The sequence below is a fragment of the Camarhynchus parvulus genome, chromosome 26 (genome assembly GCF_901933205.1).
Source record: "Camarhynchus parvulus chromosome 26, STF_HiC, whole genome shotgun sequence".
In the NCBI taxonomy this organism is placed as follows: Eukaryota; Metazoa; Chordata; class Aves; order Passeriformes; family Thraupidae; genus Camarhynchus; species Camarhynchus parvulus.
In genome coordinates this window covers 3,557,311-3,576,970 of record NC_044596.1, presented here as the reverse complement: position 1 = coordinate 3,576,970, position 19,660 = coordinate 3,557,311, and the positions used below count along the sequence as shown (strand labels likewise).

The following is a 19,660-nucleotide window of genomic DNA, read 5'->3' as shown; positions in this document are numbered from 1 at the left end:
CTTGGGGTAAGAGCTGGCAAAAGAGGAGCTTTTCCACGTGGGGAAAAGCAGGAAACTTTTCCAGAACTGTGGGGAAAGAAGAGCAATACTAATGCTGGGATGTTGCTGGGCTCTGGAATTGCAGTCAGGCAGCAACCTCCCCTAAAAACCAAGGGGAAAATCCCCCAAAAACTCAGGGGAAATCCCCCAAAACTGCAGGAAAAACCCCCCAAAACTGCAGGGAAAATCCTCCCATCCTGCTGATCCAGCAGGGAGCTCCCAGGCTGTGGCACAAGAAATGTTTGGACTCCAGCATTGAAACTCTGTGAGAAATGAAAGGAGCTCATCCCACCGCTCATGGGAAGGGAAACATCCAAAATCCAGCCCCACCTCCTCTCCCAGGGGCTCCACGGAATTGTCCTGGATATAAACTTGGAATAAATCCTTGAAAAAAAAAATATTCTCCCTGCAAAAGAATAAAATAAAAATAGAGACAAGGGCAGCAGAAAAGCCCTGGTGCTTTTGTCGCTGCACAAGTTGTGGTGCCCCCAGGGCAGAGCTGGCAGCACACACCCCATTCCCAAGCTTTTCCTGGAATTCCAGCTTCCATCAGGATTCAGGGTTCTCCTTGCACAGGAAGCAGAAGAACAGAGGGGTTTTGTTTGTTTTTGTTTTTTCTCCAAGAGTCACAGAGAAAAGCCTCCTCTGGTGCTGTTTGCTGCAGTCAGTGCAGGGTCAGTTGCTGCAACATCACCCAAAATTCCTTTTGGACAACGAGGGAAAAAACCTTCCAAAGCGAGGAGGAGAAGAAACTGGAGCTGTAGCTCCTATTAAGGCGTTTGCATATACATTCCCAACCTGGGTTCTTCCAAAAAAAATGGGGAATTTCTGCTCAAAAAAGGCTTTTTTGTTTGTTTGTTTGTTTTTGGATTGGGGAATGGCAACAACTCCAACTCGGACTGTTGAGAATCTCTGTGGAATTACAAACTGCTCGTTTTACAAAAAGGTGGTTGAAGGGAGATGTCCCATCCTTGCCTTGCTGGCCGCTGTGTCCTTGTGCAGGAATTCCATGTGCTATGTCTTCTGCAGATCTGGGGAAAAGGGGCCGGGGGTGGAGGGTCCATCCAGTCCAGACAGGGTAAACGGGCCGTGACTGTTCAGCACGGATGGAAACTAAGAGATAAAACAAAAAAAAAACCACTTTAATTCAATGTTCCTCCCATATCTGTGCACAAAGAAAGGCAAAAAAAACCCCAAATGTAATAACAAACAAAGCAAAGCGTCCCAGATTTCAAGGATGCTCTTGGCTTCTCACTTTTAATTTATTTTTTAATGCCAAGCGGTGTCACAGTGACCCCATATCCTCATGAAAATGTGATTTTAATCCAGGTTCTGAGGAAAACAGTGTCTAAATTACCCCCCAGTTAATTAATTATCAGCTGTTTCCAAGCTGAAATAGCCATTGTCATTCCAGCCCTCCTTGTTTATTCTCTTTCCTCATGGTACAGATGAGGAACTTCCTTCATCTCCACGGAGACGACAGATCCCAACCCAGAAGATTTCATTGAATTCTTTAATTTCAAAGAAATTAAATAAAACTTTAATTAAATTGGTTAAATTCTACCCTTGGCCACAGCAAATTCAGGCAGCAAATGTGGTAATTCCAGTGCCAGAGTGGTAATTCCAGTGCCAGAGTGGAAGTGTGAGGGAAAAACATGAGAATTACAACTAAAAGAGGATTTTATTCTTAAATATAGTGGATTTTTTTCCTATATAGTAAAAAATACCCTGGCCTTGGACACTTCCAGGGACCCAGGAGCAGCCACAGCTTCCCTGGGCAATTTTACCACCCTCACAGGGGTGAATTTTATGGATTTCTTCCATAAAAATCATCAAAAACTGTGCCACACATCAGCACAGAGATCAAACACACACTATTCCTCCTCATTAGTTGTGAGATTAATTAATATTTTTAGTTGTGAGATTAAGTAATATTTTTCATCAGGAATGACTGGAGCAATGAATAGAGTGGAAAATTTCTAAAATTCAGGAAAATCTCAACCAAAAAAAAGTTACAGGGAGGAAATTTTTACAGGAAGAACAGACCTAAAAAAGAAAAATAATCTCTCTCTAAAGCAGCCTGTGCTGCAGTTAACTTCAACCATTCCTGAAACACCAACATTTACAATATCCTGAAATAAAACTGGGTAAAAAAATAAAATTAATGCTACAACAGGGGGTAGGAAACAACAATTCCTGGTTTATTTCTGCTGCAAATATTGGGAATAAATGATCCCTGCAGGTGCTGGGGCCCAGGAAATTCCTCTGGCTGCCCTGGGGGGCTCAGAGAGCTTGGCACAGAGCCCCAGACCCCCGTGCCTTTGATTTAGCCCTTGGAAAAAATTCCCAACCTTCTATGAAGATTTACAAGTCAAGAAAGTTTAAGTAGAATGACAGTGAATTTATCACAGGGTGAAAAATCGATTTTTTGAGGTTTTTAGAATGGGAGATGGAGGAATTTGAGTGTGCCTTGTCCTTTTTCTTCTTGGCCTCCATCTTCTGGGTGATGTTGGCATTTTTAGATTGGTTTAGAGTAGAAGCTCATTGTCTAACATAGGTGATAGGTACTGGGAAATTATGGTAAATAATAATAGGTATTGGGCAAATAATGCTAAATAATGATAGGTGACAGGTATTGGGAAGTTATTTTAAATATTGTACACATAGTTTTTAGTATAAAAAGATAACTGATCTGCCAGACAGATCTCAGCGGGTCAGAGAAAGAATTTGATAGATAAGAAATGATAAACAACCTTGAGAATGAGGACAGAAAAATCCTGATTCCTTCTTTGATTGCTGGGCTGGGAAAAAGAAGCTTGGAGGTATCTCAGGGTCACTGTGGGCAGCAGAGATTGCGAGAGGAAGGGAATGGGAATGCCTGGGAAAAATGGGAATCCCTGGGAGAATGGGAAACCCTGGGAAAGGGGAATCCCTGGAGAATCCCTGGAAAATGGGAATCCTTGGACAATGGGATCCACCTGGAAAATGGGACTCCCTGAGAAATGGGAATCCCTGGGGAAAATGGAATCCCTAGGGAATCCCTGGGGAATGGGAATCCCTGAAACATGGGCATGGGAATCACTTGGAAAATGGGACTCCCTGAGAAATGGGACTCACCTGGAAAATGGGACTCCCTGAGAAATGGGAATCCCTGGAAAAGGGGAATCCCTGGGAATCCCTGGAGAATGGGAATCCCTGGAGAATGGGAATCCCTGGAGAATCCCTGGGCATGGGACTCATCTGGAAAATGGGAATCCCTGGAACATGAGAATCCCTGGGAATCCCTGGACAATGGGAATCCCTGGGAAAGCCTGGAGAATGGGAAACCCTGGGAGAATGGGAATCCCTGGGAGAATGGGAATCCCTGGGAATCGGAATCCTGGGAATCCCTGGGAAATGGGAATCCCTGGGAAATGGGAATCCCTGGGGAAAATGGAATCCCTGGGGAAAATGGAATCCCTGAAACATGGGAATCCCTGGGAATCCCTGGAGAACGGGAATCCCTGGAGAATCCCTGGGAGAATGGGAATCCCTGGACAATGGGACTCACCTGGAAAATGGGACTCCCTGAGAAATGGGAATCCCTGGACAATGGGACTCACCTGGAAAATGGGAATCCCTGGAACATGAGAATCCCTGGGAATCCCTGGGAAAATGGGAATCCCTGGACAATGGGAATCCCTGGACAATGGGAATCCCTGGGAAATGGGAATCCCTGGACAATGGGAATCCCTGGGAATCCCTGGAAAAGGGGAATCCCTGGGAAATGGGAGTCCCTGGGAAATGGGAATCCCTGGGAAAAATGGAATCCCTGGAGAATGGGAACCCCTGAGAATCCCTGGAGAATGGGAATCCCTGGGAATTCCTGGAAAATGGGAATCCCTGGGAGAATGGGAATCCCTGGGAAATGGGACTCCCTGGGAAAAATGGAACCCCTGGGAATCCCTGGCCAATGGGAATCCCTGGACAACGGGAATCCCTGGGAGAATGGGAAACCCTGGGAAAGGAGAATCCCTGGGAATCCCTGGAGAATCCCTGGAAAAGGGGAATCCCCGGAAAAGGGGAATCCCTGGGAATCCCTGGAGAATGGGAATCCCTGGAGAATGGGACTCCCTGGAGAATGGGACTCCCTGGGAAAAATGGAATCTCTGGAAAAAGGGAATCCCTGGAGAATGGGAATCCCTGGGAATCCCTGGGCAATGTGACTCCCTGGCAATGGGCTCACCTGGAAGAGGGTGTTAGCACCTTGCAGGCGGGCAGGGCTCAGCGGCGCCACGGGGCTCAGGGTGCTCCAGAAGTGGATGCTGGAGAGCAGAGGGCTGGGAGTCAGCAGGATGGGAGTCTGCAAAGGGAGGAGAGAAACTGTCAGAGCCCTTCACAGGGAAATTCCAGCTTTTCACACTGAATTCCAGCCTTTCCACAAGGAATTCCAGCTTTTCCCATGGAATTCCAGCAGGGAAATTCCAGCCTCTCCCCAAGGAATTCCAGCCTTTCCCTAAGGAATTCCAGTATGGAAATTCCAGCCTTTCCCCTGGAATTTCAGGCCTTCCCACAGAATTACAGCCTTTCCCATGGAATTCCAGCAGGGAAATTCCAGCCTTTCCCCTGGAAATCCAGCCTTTCCTCTGGAATTCCAGGCTTCCCTGTGGAATCCCAGCCTTTCCCCCGGACAGGGAAATTCCAGCCTTTCCCCTGGAATTCCAAACTTTCCCTATGGAATTCCAGCCTTCCTCGTGGAAATCCAGTTTTTCCCATGGAATTTCAGCCCTTCCCCTGGAATTCCACCTTTTCCTCTAGAATTCCAGCCCTTGTCCATGGAATTCCAGCTTTTCCAGCCTCTCCTGTGGAATTCCAGCAGGGAAATTGTGGCCTTTCCCATAGAATTCCAGCCCTTCCCATGGAATTCCAGCAGGGAAATTCCAGCCTTTCCCCTGGAATTCCAGCCACAACACCCCCTCAGTACCAGAACTCCCATCCCCTCCTTCCTCCCGCTCCTCCTCCTCCCTGCCAGCCCCACCCAGCTCTCCCTCCCTCCCCTCACTGAGCAATCCAAGCCTTTTTATCCCCCCCAAATCCTGCTGGAAGCCACAGCAGAGCAGCTCCTCCTCCAATCCAGCACTCTGGAAAAGTGGGAATTCTGGATTTAAAAAGGGGAAAAAAAAAAAAACCAACAAAATAATGGGCACAAGGCTGGTGCCACTGACAATGCCAGCAACAACAAAAGGAGTTCCCATCCAGCTCCTGAATATTCCAGGCTCACCAGCCAAGCACTTCCCAGGGTGCTAAAAGAACAACTCCACTTGTATTTTGTTTTTTTTTTTTTTTTTCCCCCCAGTCTCCAGCCACTTCAGTTTTCAACCAGCAGCTCCCCCATGGTTTCGTTCTAATCCCAATTTATTGCAGGGGAGAGATCGCACAGATACAGAATGATTTAACAGCCCTGCCGAATTCAGTTCCCTTCCAAGTTTTCCATGAGACATGAAAGCTTTCCTTTCCCACACAAAGATAACAACCAAATTAAGCAGCTGCTCTTATTGCTGCTTGCTCACAAGACTTTGGCTTTAACTAAATGCTGGAAAAAAAAAGCTCAGCAGGCACCTCTGTGGGGCTGGTTTTGAAGGATTTTCAAGCCCAGCTGAAGGATTTAGGAATAATTCAGTATTCCCCTGGCAAGGTTTACAAAATCCTGCTGCAGCTGGTTTGGGTTCTGCCTCCACATGCCCAGCACCTGGGCACACTTTGGGGTGAATGAACACCAAACTTTTGTTCGATTAAAAAAAAACCAACCAAAAAACAACCAGGGAGTGACATCCTGAGTTTCAAACCTCTGCATACAATGAACTATTCATTTTCCACTTGCTGTTTTCAAGCATAACATCATCACTATTGTTAGTTTAAACAAAACAAAAAGAAACCAGGAAGGGAATTGAAGGAGATTTGATCACCTGAGAGAAAAGTGCTGGAGTAAGAGAAGCAGTTGGGAGAGAAGGACTCAGGATGCCCAGAGGACTCGGATCACTGCCTGTGATGACCAGAGTGGGAGCCAGCTCCAGCCCTTTGGGTTTTTTCGATCTGGACAGGTGATTGGCAAATTCCTTCTCCAGCCCAGCGGAATCCTGCTGCTCTTTGGGCTCTGGGGATTGGTGCTGGAGGCTCTGGGCCTGCTCCAGCTGCTGGGAAGTCACAGATTCGATGTCTGTGTCAATGTCCAGGTCGGGGTTGGAGCTCAGGGGCGGCGAGGGCGGCGTGGAGGGCACCTGGAGGCCGGGGGAAACTGAGGAAATGGGGGGGGTCGGGGTGTAGCTGGTGCTCAAGTTTGGCAAAGGTGCTGGAGGAGCTTCAGGGACGCTCAGCTTGGGCAGCACAAGAGTCTCCAGGGTCTGCAGAGTCTCCTCAGAGCCCAGGGGGAGCGAGGAGGACACGGCGGGGGTGGCAGGAGCCGTGGAGGTGACAGCCACAGCTGAAGTGGTGGAGACCAGGGGGGCAGAGGGCGGCTTTTTGGAGGGCATGGTGACAAACTTGATGACAGAAGGGGTGGGGTCCTGAGGTTTCTTCTCCGTCAGCTTCTCGGCCGGGTTCTCGATCTTGATGGACCTGAAGAGCTTCACGCTGGAGGAGTTGAGGGAGTTGAGGGTGAAGGAGGAGTACAGGCCTGAGTGGATGTAGTCATTACGGCTGGAGGACTTAGCACAGGACTGGGATTTCTCCTTGCCACAGTTCTCCACGTCCTTGGGGGCGCTGGTGACCTCCCCAAAGCCGGGCACTTCGGGGTCCCCCTCGATCCGGCCCACCACGAGGGGATCCATGTTCAGGATCTCCGGGTAGGACACGAATTTGTACACGAATTTCTTCCCATTCACCTTCTTAATGATATTCTGGGGGGGAGAAGAAGGCAAAAGTATATTTAGATCTTTCTTCAGATTAATTTTCTTCCTACAAACACTGCCTAAAATAGGCAGAGGAATTAAAGTCTGTAATCTTTCAGCCAAAAAAAAAAGAATGTTTCTTCTTTTCCTGTTTTAAAAACACCCTGAGTGTTCCAGTTCTGTTCTTGGAGCTGGCAGACAAAACACTGCAACAGGTGAGCTTAACCTGACATTAAACATACTAAAAACAGCCTAAAAACTGCCAAGAAATCCTATTTAACATCAAAAAATGCCCATTACCCCCAGCAAGGATCACTCAGCTGGGTACACAGGGGTAATTTAATAGAAGAACTTGCTAAAGGGTTTCTCCAGGACTGCAGAACTGAGAGCTTGCACTTCAAATCAAACCACCTTTATTCTTAATAAGATGATAATAAAGGAAAAGAAGCAGCTGAACTCGTCAGCAGAATGCAGGCTCATCAGTTATTTCAATACCACAGGACAGCATCTGTCAAACTTGTTTTGCTCCTCAGCGAAATGCCACACACACTCTGGACTTGGAATTATCCTTATTTTTCACTCCCTGATTGCTGCTGAGATCTCTCAGTACCAAAGCAGATTTGTGGCACCCAGTAATGAACACCAGCAGCCTCCCACCTGCTCCAGGCTGAGGCTCCTCAGAAACTGGGGGTTATTTTTATCTGCTCCACTCGCACACGAGCAGCAGCCGTGGGATAAAGGGAAACAAAGGTGAGACTCCAAGATGTTGGATAAACAAAAGCTTCTTACTCTGCTGGGCTGAAAACAATGGTCAGAGTGAAGGTGAAATACACAGAGAAAGTAAAAATAGTCAGGGGATGGAAAATGTTTATTTTGAAAGAAATAAATGTGAAGAGAAAGCTGCAAAAAGGTCTGGAAATGGTGCAATATTCACGCTCTCCATCATCATCCTCTCCCTGTGCTTTACCTGGATTTTAACCCTTGCAAGGCTGTGTATTTTTGGAAGGGGGATGAGAATCCAAAGGCAAATTTGTGTGAGCAAAGCCACCAAGCCACCAGAACCTCCCAAAACAAACCAGCGAGGAGGAAACAGCGCAGCGATAAATGAAATTAAAAACCAACCCAACACCTTTAACCAAAGCAGCTCAACTTCCTCCAACCTGGCAGAGGCACAGCAAGGAGGAGGAGGAGGAGGAGGAGGAAACAAAGCTCCTTAGCTCAGAGGGATAAGGATTGGAGCAGGATTTCCAGCCTACCTTCACGTAGTAGTAGCGCAGCGCCCGGCTGAGTTTATCATAGTTCATGCTGGGCTTGTTCTTACGGATCCCCCAGAGCCTGGCCACCTCCTCTGCCTGCAGCAGCTTGAATTCCCCGTCGTTGGAGGTCCAGCAGATGATGTTCTTGTTCTGGGGCTCTTGGAGCAGCTGGAGGAGGAACTGCCACAGGGTGATGGCACTGTCCATAGCAGAGAGCTGCAATTCACAAAGGGAGGTTAAGCCTGGAGCATTTCTCCCTCCACTCTCTCCCTACAAGGGGGTGAAAAAAATGGAGCGGGGATTGTTATTTCCAAAGGCAGCAAGAGTAAAAAATTATTAGTCACCAGTCGTGAAAGATGTTCCCTGCAGAACTGAGGGGCCGAGTGCCAACTCTGGCGTCTCCTCCCACATGTCAGTACTTTTCACATGGGTTATATTTAGCCTCATTTAACTAAATCAGGTCACTTTGGGTAAGTTGCAGTGAGTCACTACCCCCAAAAAAAAAAAAAAAAAAAGTTTCCAAGTTGTTCCATATTCACCCACTCTGGCTTGTGGTGCTTTGTGAGAAAGAGCTCAGGTACAGCCAGGTAGGGATCAAACCACCCCCTCACCTCCTCCTTCCCCTCCCGCCCCACCTCACAGGGAGCACAGCACAACCAGGAACCGCTCAGCTCCAGGAACACGCCAGAGCCAAAACAACTCAATCCCCCCTCACTTTTCAGTCTCCCAATCACCCCAATCTCCCTTCAAATCTTTCTTTTCCAGGTATCACCCTGGTTTTTTTAATGAGAGTAAACACCAAACTAAATTTAAATTATTCCAACAGGCCTTTGCTCCATTCCTGCCATGTCTTACCCACATCAATGATTTAGGCTGGGACGTTCTAGGACTGATATCAATGATTTAGGCTGGCACTTTCTAGGACTGATATCAGTGATTTAGGCTGAGACTTTCCAGAACTGATATCTGCCACTTGATTCCTGCTCTAAAGTTGTTGATGCATCAAGGATAGACCAGGCAAGTAACATTTTACCATTTCTGACTACACCAAACAGTATTTCCACAAATATTTCTCAGCAGAACACTCATCATTCTGGATAAGACACAGCGGGAATTAAACCAGGCAAAATATTAATTCAGCATCTCCTATAGATTCTCTTAGTCCAGAACTGTTTCATCAACACAAATTAAACTTCTTCCTGCAAAATAAAAACAGGAAAAATGCTCTGGGATAGTGAATAACACTGGATATATATAATATTGGATATACACTATATTTTTCCCTATTTTTTTTACCATTTCTGACTACACCAAACAGTATTTCCACAAATATTTTTCAGCAGAACGCTCATCATTCTGGATATTAATTCAGCACTTCCTGTAGATTCTCTTAGTCCAGAACTGTTTAATCAACACAGATTAAACTTCTTGCTGTGAAACAAAAACTGCAAAAATGCTCTGGGATAGTGAACAACACTGGATATACATAATATTGGATATTTTTCTACATTTTACTATATTTTTCCCCCTAGGAAAGGGGGTCCAGGGGATCCATCTGGGTGAGTCTGATATTCAAACACTAATCCCAAGATATTCAAACACCAACGCCAAGCTCCAAAGCAAAGGGAGCAGGAGCCAGGCTGGTGCTGGGTGATGTCCCTGGGATCCAGCCTGCCCTGCCAGCTCATCCCTGCTCCCAAAGCCTTTTATTCCAATCTCATTAGTGCCCAGCACTTAGCCAGCCCTATATAAGGAAGGGAACTGTGGCCAGAGCACTCAGGGAGCCCTGGCACAGGATTAGAGCTGACAGTTCACACAGGGCTCTGGGGAAAACGAGGTGCCCCGGGGCATGGCACCTTCTTGGGCACCTTTTTGGGCATTTCAGCCCTTGTGCAGAATCCCTGCCTCGTGGCACACTCTGCCTGATGTGACATTGATCCGGGCGGGTAAATTGCTGCAATTACAAGGAACAATCTCCACCTGAAGGCCACCCACACCCCCCGGTGAGGCTGGCCCGAGGTGCTCTCCCTGTTAATTACTGCACAACTCCCTGCTTGCCCAAATTAATTGCTCAGCACTCGAAGAAACTGGAGGCTGCGCTTCCAGACTCTTCCCACACCTCTCTGTGCTGGGCCAGCTGATCCAGACAGGATTTAGGGATCAGGAAAACACCTTAAAAACCCTTCCAGGACCTCCTGGTGCTGCCATTTCCCCCCAGGATCCCAGCCTGGGAATGCCAGGTGTGAGAAATGCATATTAGATGGCTCTACGCAGATATTTACCAAATGGATTTTGATGTATTGATTAGTAGTGCTGTATTAACATTTGAATAGTGAATGTTGTCTTGTAATTAGAAAGTAATTTTTTTAGTCACAATAAGAACTGGTTTAGTGTAGTTTGTTTTTCTTTTTTCTCTCTCTAAGAAATGAAGGAGACACTCTTATCAGATAAACAACCACCGAACACCTAAATCTTTCAGAGAAAAGAATTTATTGCTTTCCTAAAGAAGAAATGAGCTCCGTTCAGCCACTTTGGTGCTGTGGGGATTAGGTGAAAAAGTTGACACTGACCAGACAGGATCCTGTGTTTGAATGGAATTTATGCATCATGGATGAAGTGGATGAATATGCAACAGACCATTGCTCTTAAAGGATTACTCCTTTTGTTAGAACATGTCCTTTTTCCTGCTGCCTGGAAAAGGTACCCAGACATCCATGCTCTTTGTCTTTGTTGTCTCATATTGTCCTAAATCCTGATTATCCAAATTATCATTACTCTGACTGTATTACTATTTTTATAACCATTTTTATCACTATTAAAACGTTGAAAACAGGCGACTGGCGTTTTTCACACCAGGGCTGCGTTACCCAGGGGGATGATGCAGGCACACGTGGCGGAGCGCAGAGCACGAGGACTCGGCTCAGCAGAGCTGTCAGGAGCGCTGAGATGCGCTCAGAGAGAGCAGGCAAAGCAAGCTGAGCCATCTATTCCCACGCTGCCTTCATCTCCAGCGCTCTGCGAGCACTGCAGCAAACTGATGCAACGTGGAAATCAGATTAGCAACAGGATTTCACAGCGGCAAAGGCTTTTTTTTTTGGGGTTTTTTTTTTCATTTTTCCCCACCCCTCCTGCTAAAAATCTACACGTATTTAATCCCAGAATTGAGCTGGTGTTAGTTATTTCATGGGGCTGCTTCCCTTGAGGAAGTTCCACCTTGCTGTTAACTCCAAGCTGACCCAAGGGTTTTTTTTTAATTTTTCCCCATCCCTCCTGCTAAAAATCCACAGTTTCATCCCAAAATTGAAAGCTTTCATCCCAGAATTGAACTGGTGTTATTTCATGGGGCTGCTTCCCTTGTGGAAATTCCACCTTGCTGCTAATTCCAAGCTGACCCAACGGTTTTTTAAATATATTTTCACCCATCCTCCTGCAAAAATCCACACAGCTTTCACCCCAGCATTGAACTGGTGTTAGTTATTTCATGGGGCTGCTTCCCTTGAGGAAGTTCCACCTTGCTGTTAACTCCAAGCTGATCCAAGACTTCTTTTTATATTTTTCCCCATCCCTCCTGCTAAAAATCCACACAGCTTTCATCCCAAAATTGAACTGCTGTTATGCATCCCTTGAGGAATTTCCACCTTGCTCTTCATTCCAAGCTGACCCAAGGCTTTTTTTTAAATTTTTCCCCATCCCTCCTGCTAAAAATCCACACAGATTTCACCCCAAAACTGAACTGGCGTTATGCTTCCTTGAGGAAGTTCCACCTTGCTCTTAATTCCAAGCTGACCCAAGCCAAGCATTGCTGCCCAGGTCACAGCTGGTCTGGAATCCAGCTGGAGATGCACAGAATATTCTGTAAAATATTCTGTAAAACAATATTATTATTACAATCATTACTTTTTTATATAGATATGTCTTATATATATATATATATATATAATATTTTATTATATATAAAGCATATATATCAGATATAAAATATATAAAATATTATACATTATATTTAAAATATTATATATTATATATAATAAAATATAGAACATATTTGTCTTGGTTTAGAGCAATATATACTATAATATTTATATTTTATATATATAATATATACAATATTAATAATATATATTAATAATATATATAATATATATAATACATATATTATATATAATATATAATATATAACATTATACATTTTATATATAATAATATATATTAATTAATAACTAATATATTAATTAATATATTAATATTAATATTAATTAATATTGATATATTAATTAATAATTAATATATTAATAACATATATTAATTACTACTTATAATACTATTATTATAATTAAAATATTCTGTAAAACAGGACACAAAGAGTGGCCAAACTGATGGAAAATACTAAATATTAAAAAACAAACAGGAAAAAAACCCCAAACCACCTTTCCCAGAGATGAGCTAAGCTGTTCTGAGGAGCGTTCGCCAAAGTTAAGAGTTCAGGCTGCTCAAATCCTGCATTTTCCAGCGGGAAGGATGCTGAGCCAGGGGCAGAGTTACAGACTGCACTGGAGAGCAATTCTGATCAAGTTCCTCCTGATGTTTCTGGCATTTGCAGCTCCAGGCATGTCACGATTCTGTCCATCACTCACAGGACACATGGCACATCCCCAGCTTGGAAAAGTTTTGTCTAAAAACCATTGAAAAGGGTGGAGAGGCCTCAGTGATCCCCTGGCTGTCACAGAACAGGAGCAGAGAGAATTCTGGAATTGTTCATGGATGGGTTTTAGTGCATAAAATGGAATATTCCTCTTTATTAAATATTCACTGCATTCATCTCCAGGGAATGATGGAGATCCCACAGTGGAACCTCGTGGAAATTTCAAACAAATGGGGAATGTGGAGTTTTTCTGGAGGTTCCATCCAAAGGGAAGGCCAGAAAACAACCCTGGCCACAGCAATGGGATCCCAGGGGGATTTTGTCCCTTCAGAATCCAGGAGAAAGCAGTTACCTGGCAAAGCCCAATGGGCATCAGGACACAAAGCTGTGTCTCATTTACCTTTAGTATCAAAGCAGAAAAATACATTAAAAACCTCTTGTTTCTCCAGGAAAAAAAAGCAGACTATTAAAAAAAAAAAATCACACAAGATCTAAAATTAAAACCAGAACAGGTGAGCTAAATTACTAAATGTGAGGAAAAGGTTTTTCCTTCTCCAGCTGCTGCAGTTCCTGAGCACCAATAGGGAGGAGAAGTGGCTCAAAGAACCCCCTGCCCCAGTTTGTAAACAACTTCTGTATTTCAGCTTTTTAAATCCTTGTATTTTAAATTAAAATTGTATTTAAAATAAAAATTTAAAATACAACTTGTATTTCAACTTTTTAAATCCTCTCACAGCACAAAAACCCCTCCTAAACCCAACTGCTTTTCCTGCAGGATGAGCACACCAATAATTACCAACATCCCACTGCAAACCATCCTTTTGTGAAGGTTTTTTCCCTCCTAAGAGCCCATGGAGAAAAGGGATCACACAAAATGTAAAATTCAACCAGAACAGGTGAGCTGAGCATTACCAAATGTGAGGAAAAGGTTTTTCCTTCTGCAGCTGCTGCAGTTCCTGAGCACCAACAGGGATGAGAAGTGGCTCAAGAACCCCCCAGTTTGTAAACAGCATTTCAACTTTATAAATCCTCTCACAGCACAAAAACCCCTCCTAAACCCAACTGCTTTTCCTGCAGGATGAGCACACCAATAATTACCAACATCCCACTGCAAACCATCCTTTTGTGAAGGTTTTTTTCCCTCCTAAAAACCCGCGGAGAAAGGAAAAGTGAAAAGGGAATGAAGCTGAGAGCCTTTCCCTTCCCGCACCGTGTGAGCAGGAGGAAAAAATAGTTGCTGGAGGCAGAGGGCAGCTCTGCTTTGTAACGAGGAGCTAAAATAGAGCACTATTATTGTCTTGAGATCTTCTCCGACGCCTACGGGTGACCCTGGAGTTCAGCAGGAGCTGCCAGGCTTTGGCACAGAGCTCCCAAAAACCCTGAGCCTCCTCCCCTTGCTGCTGCTCAGCTCTGCTGGAGGCCTGGCTTTGCACGAGTTTATGCAGAAAATCCAAGATTTGTTGGGATTTGTAATCCCCTCTGTGGGATTATAGGGCCTGGAGGCTTGGATTTGCCTGGAAATGTGGCACAAAAAAATCCAAATATTCACCCTCTGCACCCCCTGGGAAAGGAGTAAAAGCAGGATTCAGGGGTTTAGGCCTGGCCTAACCCCTTCCTTCGAGGTCTTCTGGCAGATTTCCTGTGCTTTGACTCAACACCAAATAATCTCCAATAATCTTTCACCTGCATTTGTTGCAGCAGCCTCTGCTGAAGCATCTGCAGCCTGATGATTTCTGCAGATGGGCTGAATAAAAAAAAAATTCCTTGTCAGGCCCCCAAACAGGAAGAAAAGCCCAGAGGAAAATGGAATAGGGAAAGGAAAATGGAATAGGGAAAGGAAAAGGGAAAGGAAAAGGGAAAGGAATAGGGAAAGGAAAATGGAATAGGGAAAGGAAAATGGAATAGGGAAAGGAAAATGGAATAGGGAAAGGGAAAGGAATAGGGAAAGGAAAATGGAATAGGGAAAGGAAAAGGAATAGGGAAAGGAAAAGGGAAAGGAAAAGGGAAAGGAAAAGGGAAAGGAAAAGGGAAAGGAAAAGGGAATAGGGAAAAAAAGGAAAGGGAAAAGGGAAAGGAAAAGGGAAAGGAAAAGGGAAAGGAAAAGGGAATAGGGAAAGGGAATAGGGAAAGGGAATAGGGAAAGGAAAAGGAATAGGAAAAGGGAAAGGAAAAGGGAAAAGGAAAAGGGAAAGGAAAAGGGAAAAAAAAGGAAAGGAAAGGGAAAGGGAAAGGAAAAGGGAAAGGAAAAGGGAAAGGAAAAGGGAAAGGAAAAGGGAAAGGAAAAGGGAAAGGATGTGCCAGGCACAGAGCAAAAGCATCCCCAGCACGGTGACAGCTGTCCCTGTGTCACACCCCAAAAAGGGCCCTGGAGACACAGAAAGGGCTCCCAGCCCCAAAATAAAATTTGGAATAAAGGCAGCAACAGGTTTGGGGAAGCTCGTGGTGTAGGTGAGAAAATCAAGGTTTAAATTCTAGGAAATTATAGGGAAAATCCAGGAAAAATGCAGGAAAAATAATCCAGGAAAAATAAATCCAGGAAAAAATGCTGGGGGGAAAAATGCAGGGGGAAAAACATCCAAGAAAAAAAAATCCAGGAAAAAAAAAAAAAACAAGGAAAAAAAATATACAGGGAAAAAAATATCCAGGGGGAAAAAATTCCAGGGAAAAAAAATCCAGAAAATTCCAGGGAAAAATCTGGAAATTCCAGGAAAAATGCAGGAGAGCAGAGCTTGCAGTGATTGCACTTCCCAAAGGCATTCCCAGGGATTTTTTTGGCACTTTGGGAAGGGCACGGCGTGTGAGCAGCAGGAATTCTGCAGCCAATAATTCTCTTGTGCAATATTGCTGTGGACACAAGGCCTTGGTGCCTGTCCCAGGAAAACAAACAGAGGTGGCTGAAGGAGAAATTTGGAGGTCACAGGGCCAAATCCACATTGAAAACCTCAAAACCTGAGCAGGATTTCCCCCTCTCTCTCTTTGCTCAATTAAATAAATGAGTAATTATTAATTAAATACATGAATAATTATTAATTAAATCAATGAATAAATAAATGGTTGCCCCATCCCTGACGTGGCTGATGAAGTGTCCAATTAAAATGGATATCAAAATAAAACCAAGCAACAGTTTTAGCAGCAATATTCCATTCCTAAGAAACCTTTCCTAAAAGATTTTCCAGCTCTTGGGGCTGTGACTCACCTGAATTGGTACTTTGAGGATTTTATCAATTTTAATTCATTTTAGAAAGAGCCTATTGTCCAAAAAAAACCCCAAAAATCCATAAATCTTCTGTCCAAAACCTTTTCCAGAGCACACACACAGGTGAAATGCCAGGTAAAAGCCTCTTAAATGTGTAAAATAAAAGAATTGAACAAGGAATTCAAACCAAACATGCAGAATTCTACACTCCCTTCAAAAATCTCAACCCCTGGCAGCTTTCCAAGTAGCAAACCAATCAAATCATCTCTAAGAAATAACAAAAATCAAGGAAAAATAAGGAAAAAACCACCCCAAACTCCATGAAATTCTTGTTTTCTCTTTGCTTCTGGCATTCCCTGCACGGTTGTTCCCAATCCAGGCAGGAAAATCAGATTATTGTGAAGGAGAAGCCGTGGTTATCAAGGCAGGAAGTTCCTTGGAAGGAAATGCTGAAGGATGTCCTCATGATAAGAGCTGCTCCAGAGTTTTCATTGCCTAATCCCACTCCAAGCCTCTCTTTTATTTTTTTTTTTTTAAACTCAAAACAAATGTTGCAATACATTTTGTCTCCCTGGCTCAAAAATTGAGCTGCTTGAGAACAAATTTAGGTGTTTTAGCAAAAATTGAAGGGGTTAGGAACCAACTGTTTCTGCTTTCAACTCCTGAGAAATAAATTTTTTTTTTTTTGGATTTTCCAGTTTTCCCTCAGTGTTTTCTGGCCTTTCTGAATTAGCCAAGATGAGGAACAAACCATGAGGGACAAGAATGACATCAGGATTTCCATGGGGCTCAGGGTGGCAGCAGATTTCTTGGGGGTATTTTAATCCTGGCACTGAGACAAAAGAGCCCCTTTTATTTCAAATTAACCCACCTGATAATTTGATAATAAATTCATGTTTAACCTGATGGAAAACAGGGGGAAATGGGATTTTAAATAATATAAATAAATAAATCTGGAACAAACCATGAGGGACAAGAATGACATCAGGATTTCCATGGGGCTCAGGGTGGCAGCAGATTTCTGGGGGTATTTTAATCCTGGCACTGAGACAAAAGAGCCCCTTTTATTTCAAATTAACCCACCTGATAATTTGATCATAAATTCATGTTTAACCTGATGGAAAACAGGGGGGAATGGGATTTTAAATAATATAAATAAATAAATCAGGAACAAACCATGAGGGACAAGAATGACATCAGGATTTCCATGGGGCTCAGGGTGGCAGCAGATGAGCCCAGCAGATTTCTTGGGGGTATTTTAATCCTGACACTGACACAAAAGGGACCCTTTTATTTAAAATTATCACAGCTGATAATTTGATAATAAATTCATGTTTAACCTGATGGAAAACAGGGGGGAAATGGGATTTTAAAGCCCATTTTGTGTCATTCCTGCAGCTGCTACAATTCCTCTGCCCCTCCATCCCCGTCTAGGCACAACTGACACCACACCACTGATGATGAAATTATTAATTTCCCTGATTTTCCACACTTGGATCAGCATTATTCCTGCCCTAATTCCTTTATTTTTTAGGCTATAAGGGCCCAGGGAAGGTTTAGGACACGCAGAGGGGATGGGAAACTTCAAAACCCAAAAGCCTTTGATGGGTTTGTGACCCTGCTGGGATTGTTCCCCAGCGAGCCATAAAAAACCCTCAGATTTCCTGGAAGCTCCTAAGGAGATTACACTCACTTCCTCCTCATCTGGGCCCAGTGTTTACCAACAGCAGATGAAATTAAATTGCCTTGCACGGGCACAATCCCTCTGCTGGAAGGAAAAACATCCCCCAGGTTCAGAGCGGCAACCAAAAAAAAAAATAAATCCCAGGTTAAAATTCCTGCTGGATGGAGAAAAGGAAATGTGATTGAAGCTGGAAAAGCTCCCCTGGAACAATGTTTATGGTACACTCAGCGCCGTTGTCATGGTGATGGAACAACTATTCCCTGCAAACAGGCACAGGGACCCTAAAAATAAACAGGCCAGCCGAAATCCCCGTGGCAGGCACGGGGACAGAAATCCCAAATCCTCACCAACCTTTCCTAAAAGCTCTTCCAGCTCGCAGGGCTGTGACTCACCTCAATTGTACTTTCAGGATTTTATCATTTTTAATTAATTTGAGAAAGAGATTTTTTTTTTAGGAATTTTAGAAAGACAATTTTTACTGTCAAAAAAAACCCAAAAAATCCACAGACCTGCTGTCCAAAACACACACAGGTGAAACGCCAGGTAAAAGAGCAAAATAAAGGAATTAAAGAACAAATTCAAACTAAAGATGCAGAATTTTACACTCCCTTTAGAGTGGAGCCTCCAAAGCAAACCCCCTGCCTCGCTCAGGAGCTGCTCCTCAAAAACCCAGACAAAATATAAATTCAGCACTTAAAAATCCAGCACAGCTCTGGAGGTTGTCCAGCCCTGCTGGGGAATTTTTGGGGATGGAGAAAAAGGGAGGGAGCTGGAGTGGAATACAGGTATGGGATGTGTGTGGATGAGAGAACACCAAATAAAAAGCAGGATTTGCATACTTTATCCTCTGCCTCCCCTATTGATGTGGGCAGGAATCCACCCAGTTCAGACAGGGGAGTGAAAAAAAAAATAATAGTGGTGAGGAGTTAAAAAACAAAAAACCCCAGCAGCCATTGGAGCCAAATAAGCAAAGCCTGGATCCAAACAACGGCTGGGCTCAGCCTGCAAAGGCCTGCACCCAAAAATCTCCTGCTCCCAAAAATCTCCTGCATCCCAAAAATCTCCTCCATCCCACCAAGGAACCCCTGGATCCAAACAACCAATTCCTGCACCCAAAAATCTCCTGCACCCAAAGGTTCCCTGCGTCCCACCAAGGAATCTCTGGATCCAAACAGGCAATTCCTGCACCCAAAAACCTCCTGGATCTCACCAAGCAAGCCCTGGACCCAAACAAACTCCAGGATTGCACTGAGCAATCCCTGGATCCAAACAACTCCTGGACCCAAACAAGCGATTCCTGCACCCAAAAGTCTCCTGGATCTCGTCACTCAACCTCTGGATCCCAAAATCTCCAGGATCCCACCAGCAATCCTCTGACTCCAAACAGCTCCTGGACCCAAAAAACCGATTCCTGCACCCAAAAATCTCAAAGATCCCAAAATCTCCACGATCCTACCACTCAACCTCTGACTCAAAACAACCTCTAGACGCAAAAAACCAATTCCTGGATCCAAAAGTCTCCTGGATCTCACCAACCAACCTCTGGATCCCATAAATCTCCAGGATCCCAAAATCTCCAGGATCCCACCAACCAACCTCCAACTCCAAGCAACCCCGGCACCCCAAAAACCAATTCCAGCACCCAAAAATCTCCTGGATCCCAAAACCTCCACCATCCCACTCCCAGGACGGAACGAAGCCGCTCCAGCCCGGATCCAAGCCCAGCCCCGGCTCCCCCCAGCCCGGTACCGGCCCCGAGGGGCAGCGCCGGCGGCACCGCCCGCACCCCGCAGCCCGGCCCGCCGCTCCCCCCGAGCCCTCCGCCCCCGCTCACCGAGGAGGAGCCCCGCCGGTGCCCGGGTGCCGTCGGGTGCCGGTGCTGGGCGCGGCCCCCCGCCGTCCCTCATGCCCGGCGCGGCCGCCGGGGCCGCATCCCGGGCGGGCGGGCGGAGCCGGGCTGGCAGCGCGGGGCGGCCG

The 19,660-nt window shown here is 45.0% G+C and overlaps 1 protein-coding gene across 1 annotated transcript; it reads right to left on the bottom strand.

Annotated features, from left to right (window-relative positions):
- Positions 1-907: 907 nt before the first annotated feature.
- Positions 908-19,641, bottom strand: ELK4 (ETS transcription factor ELK4). The gene is made up of 5 exons (XM_030965772.1): positions 19,518-19,641; positions 8,162-8,377; positions 5,985-6,914; positions 4,265-4,381; positions 908-1,152 (listed from the first exon to the last, which is right to left on the bottom strand). Exons 2-5 carry the CDS (start codon positions 8,366-8,368, stop codon positions 1,054-1,056), a joined length of 1,353 nt encoding a protein of 450 aa, XP_030821632.1. The 5' UTR covers positions 8,369-8,377; positions 19,518-19,641; the 3' UTR covers positions 908-1,053.
- Positions 19,642-19,660: the final 19 nt, after the last annotated feature.

Coding starts and splice junctions, on each gene's coding strand:
- ELK4 (XM_030965772.1), bottom strand. CDS start 8,368: ATGGACAGTGCCATCACCCTGTGGCAGTTCCTCCTCCAGCTGCTCCAA. Junction 6,915..8,161: donor TGCGCTACTACTACGTGAAG/GTAGGCTGGAAA, acceptor TCTCCCCCCCAG/AATATCATTAAGAAGGTGAA. Junction 1,153..4,264: donor GTGCTAACACCCTCTTCCAG/GTGAGCCCATTG, acceptor TTTATCTCTTAG/TTTCCATCCGTGCTGAACAG.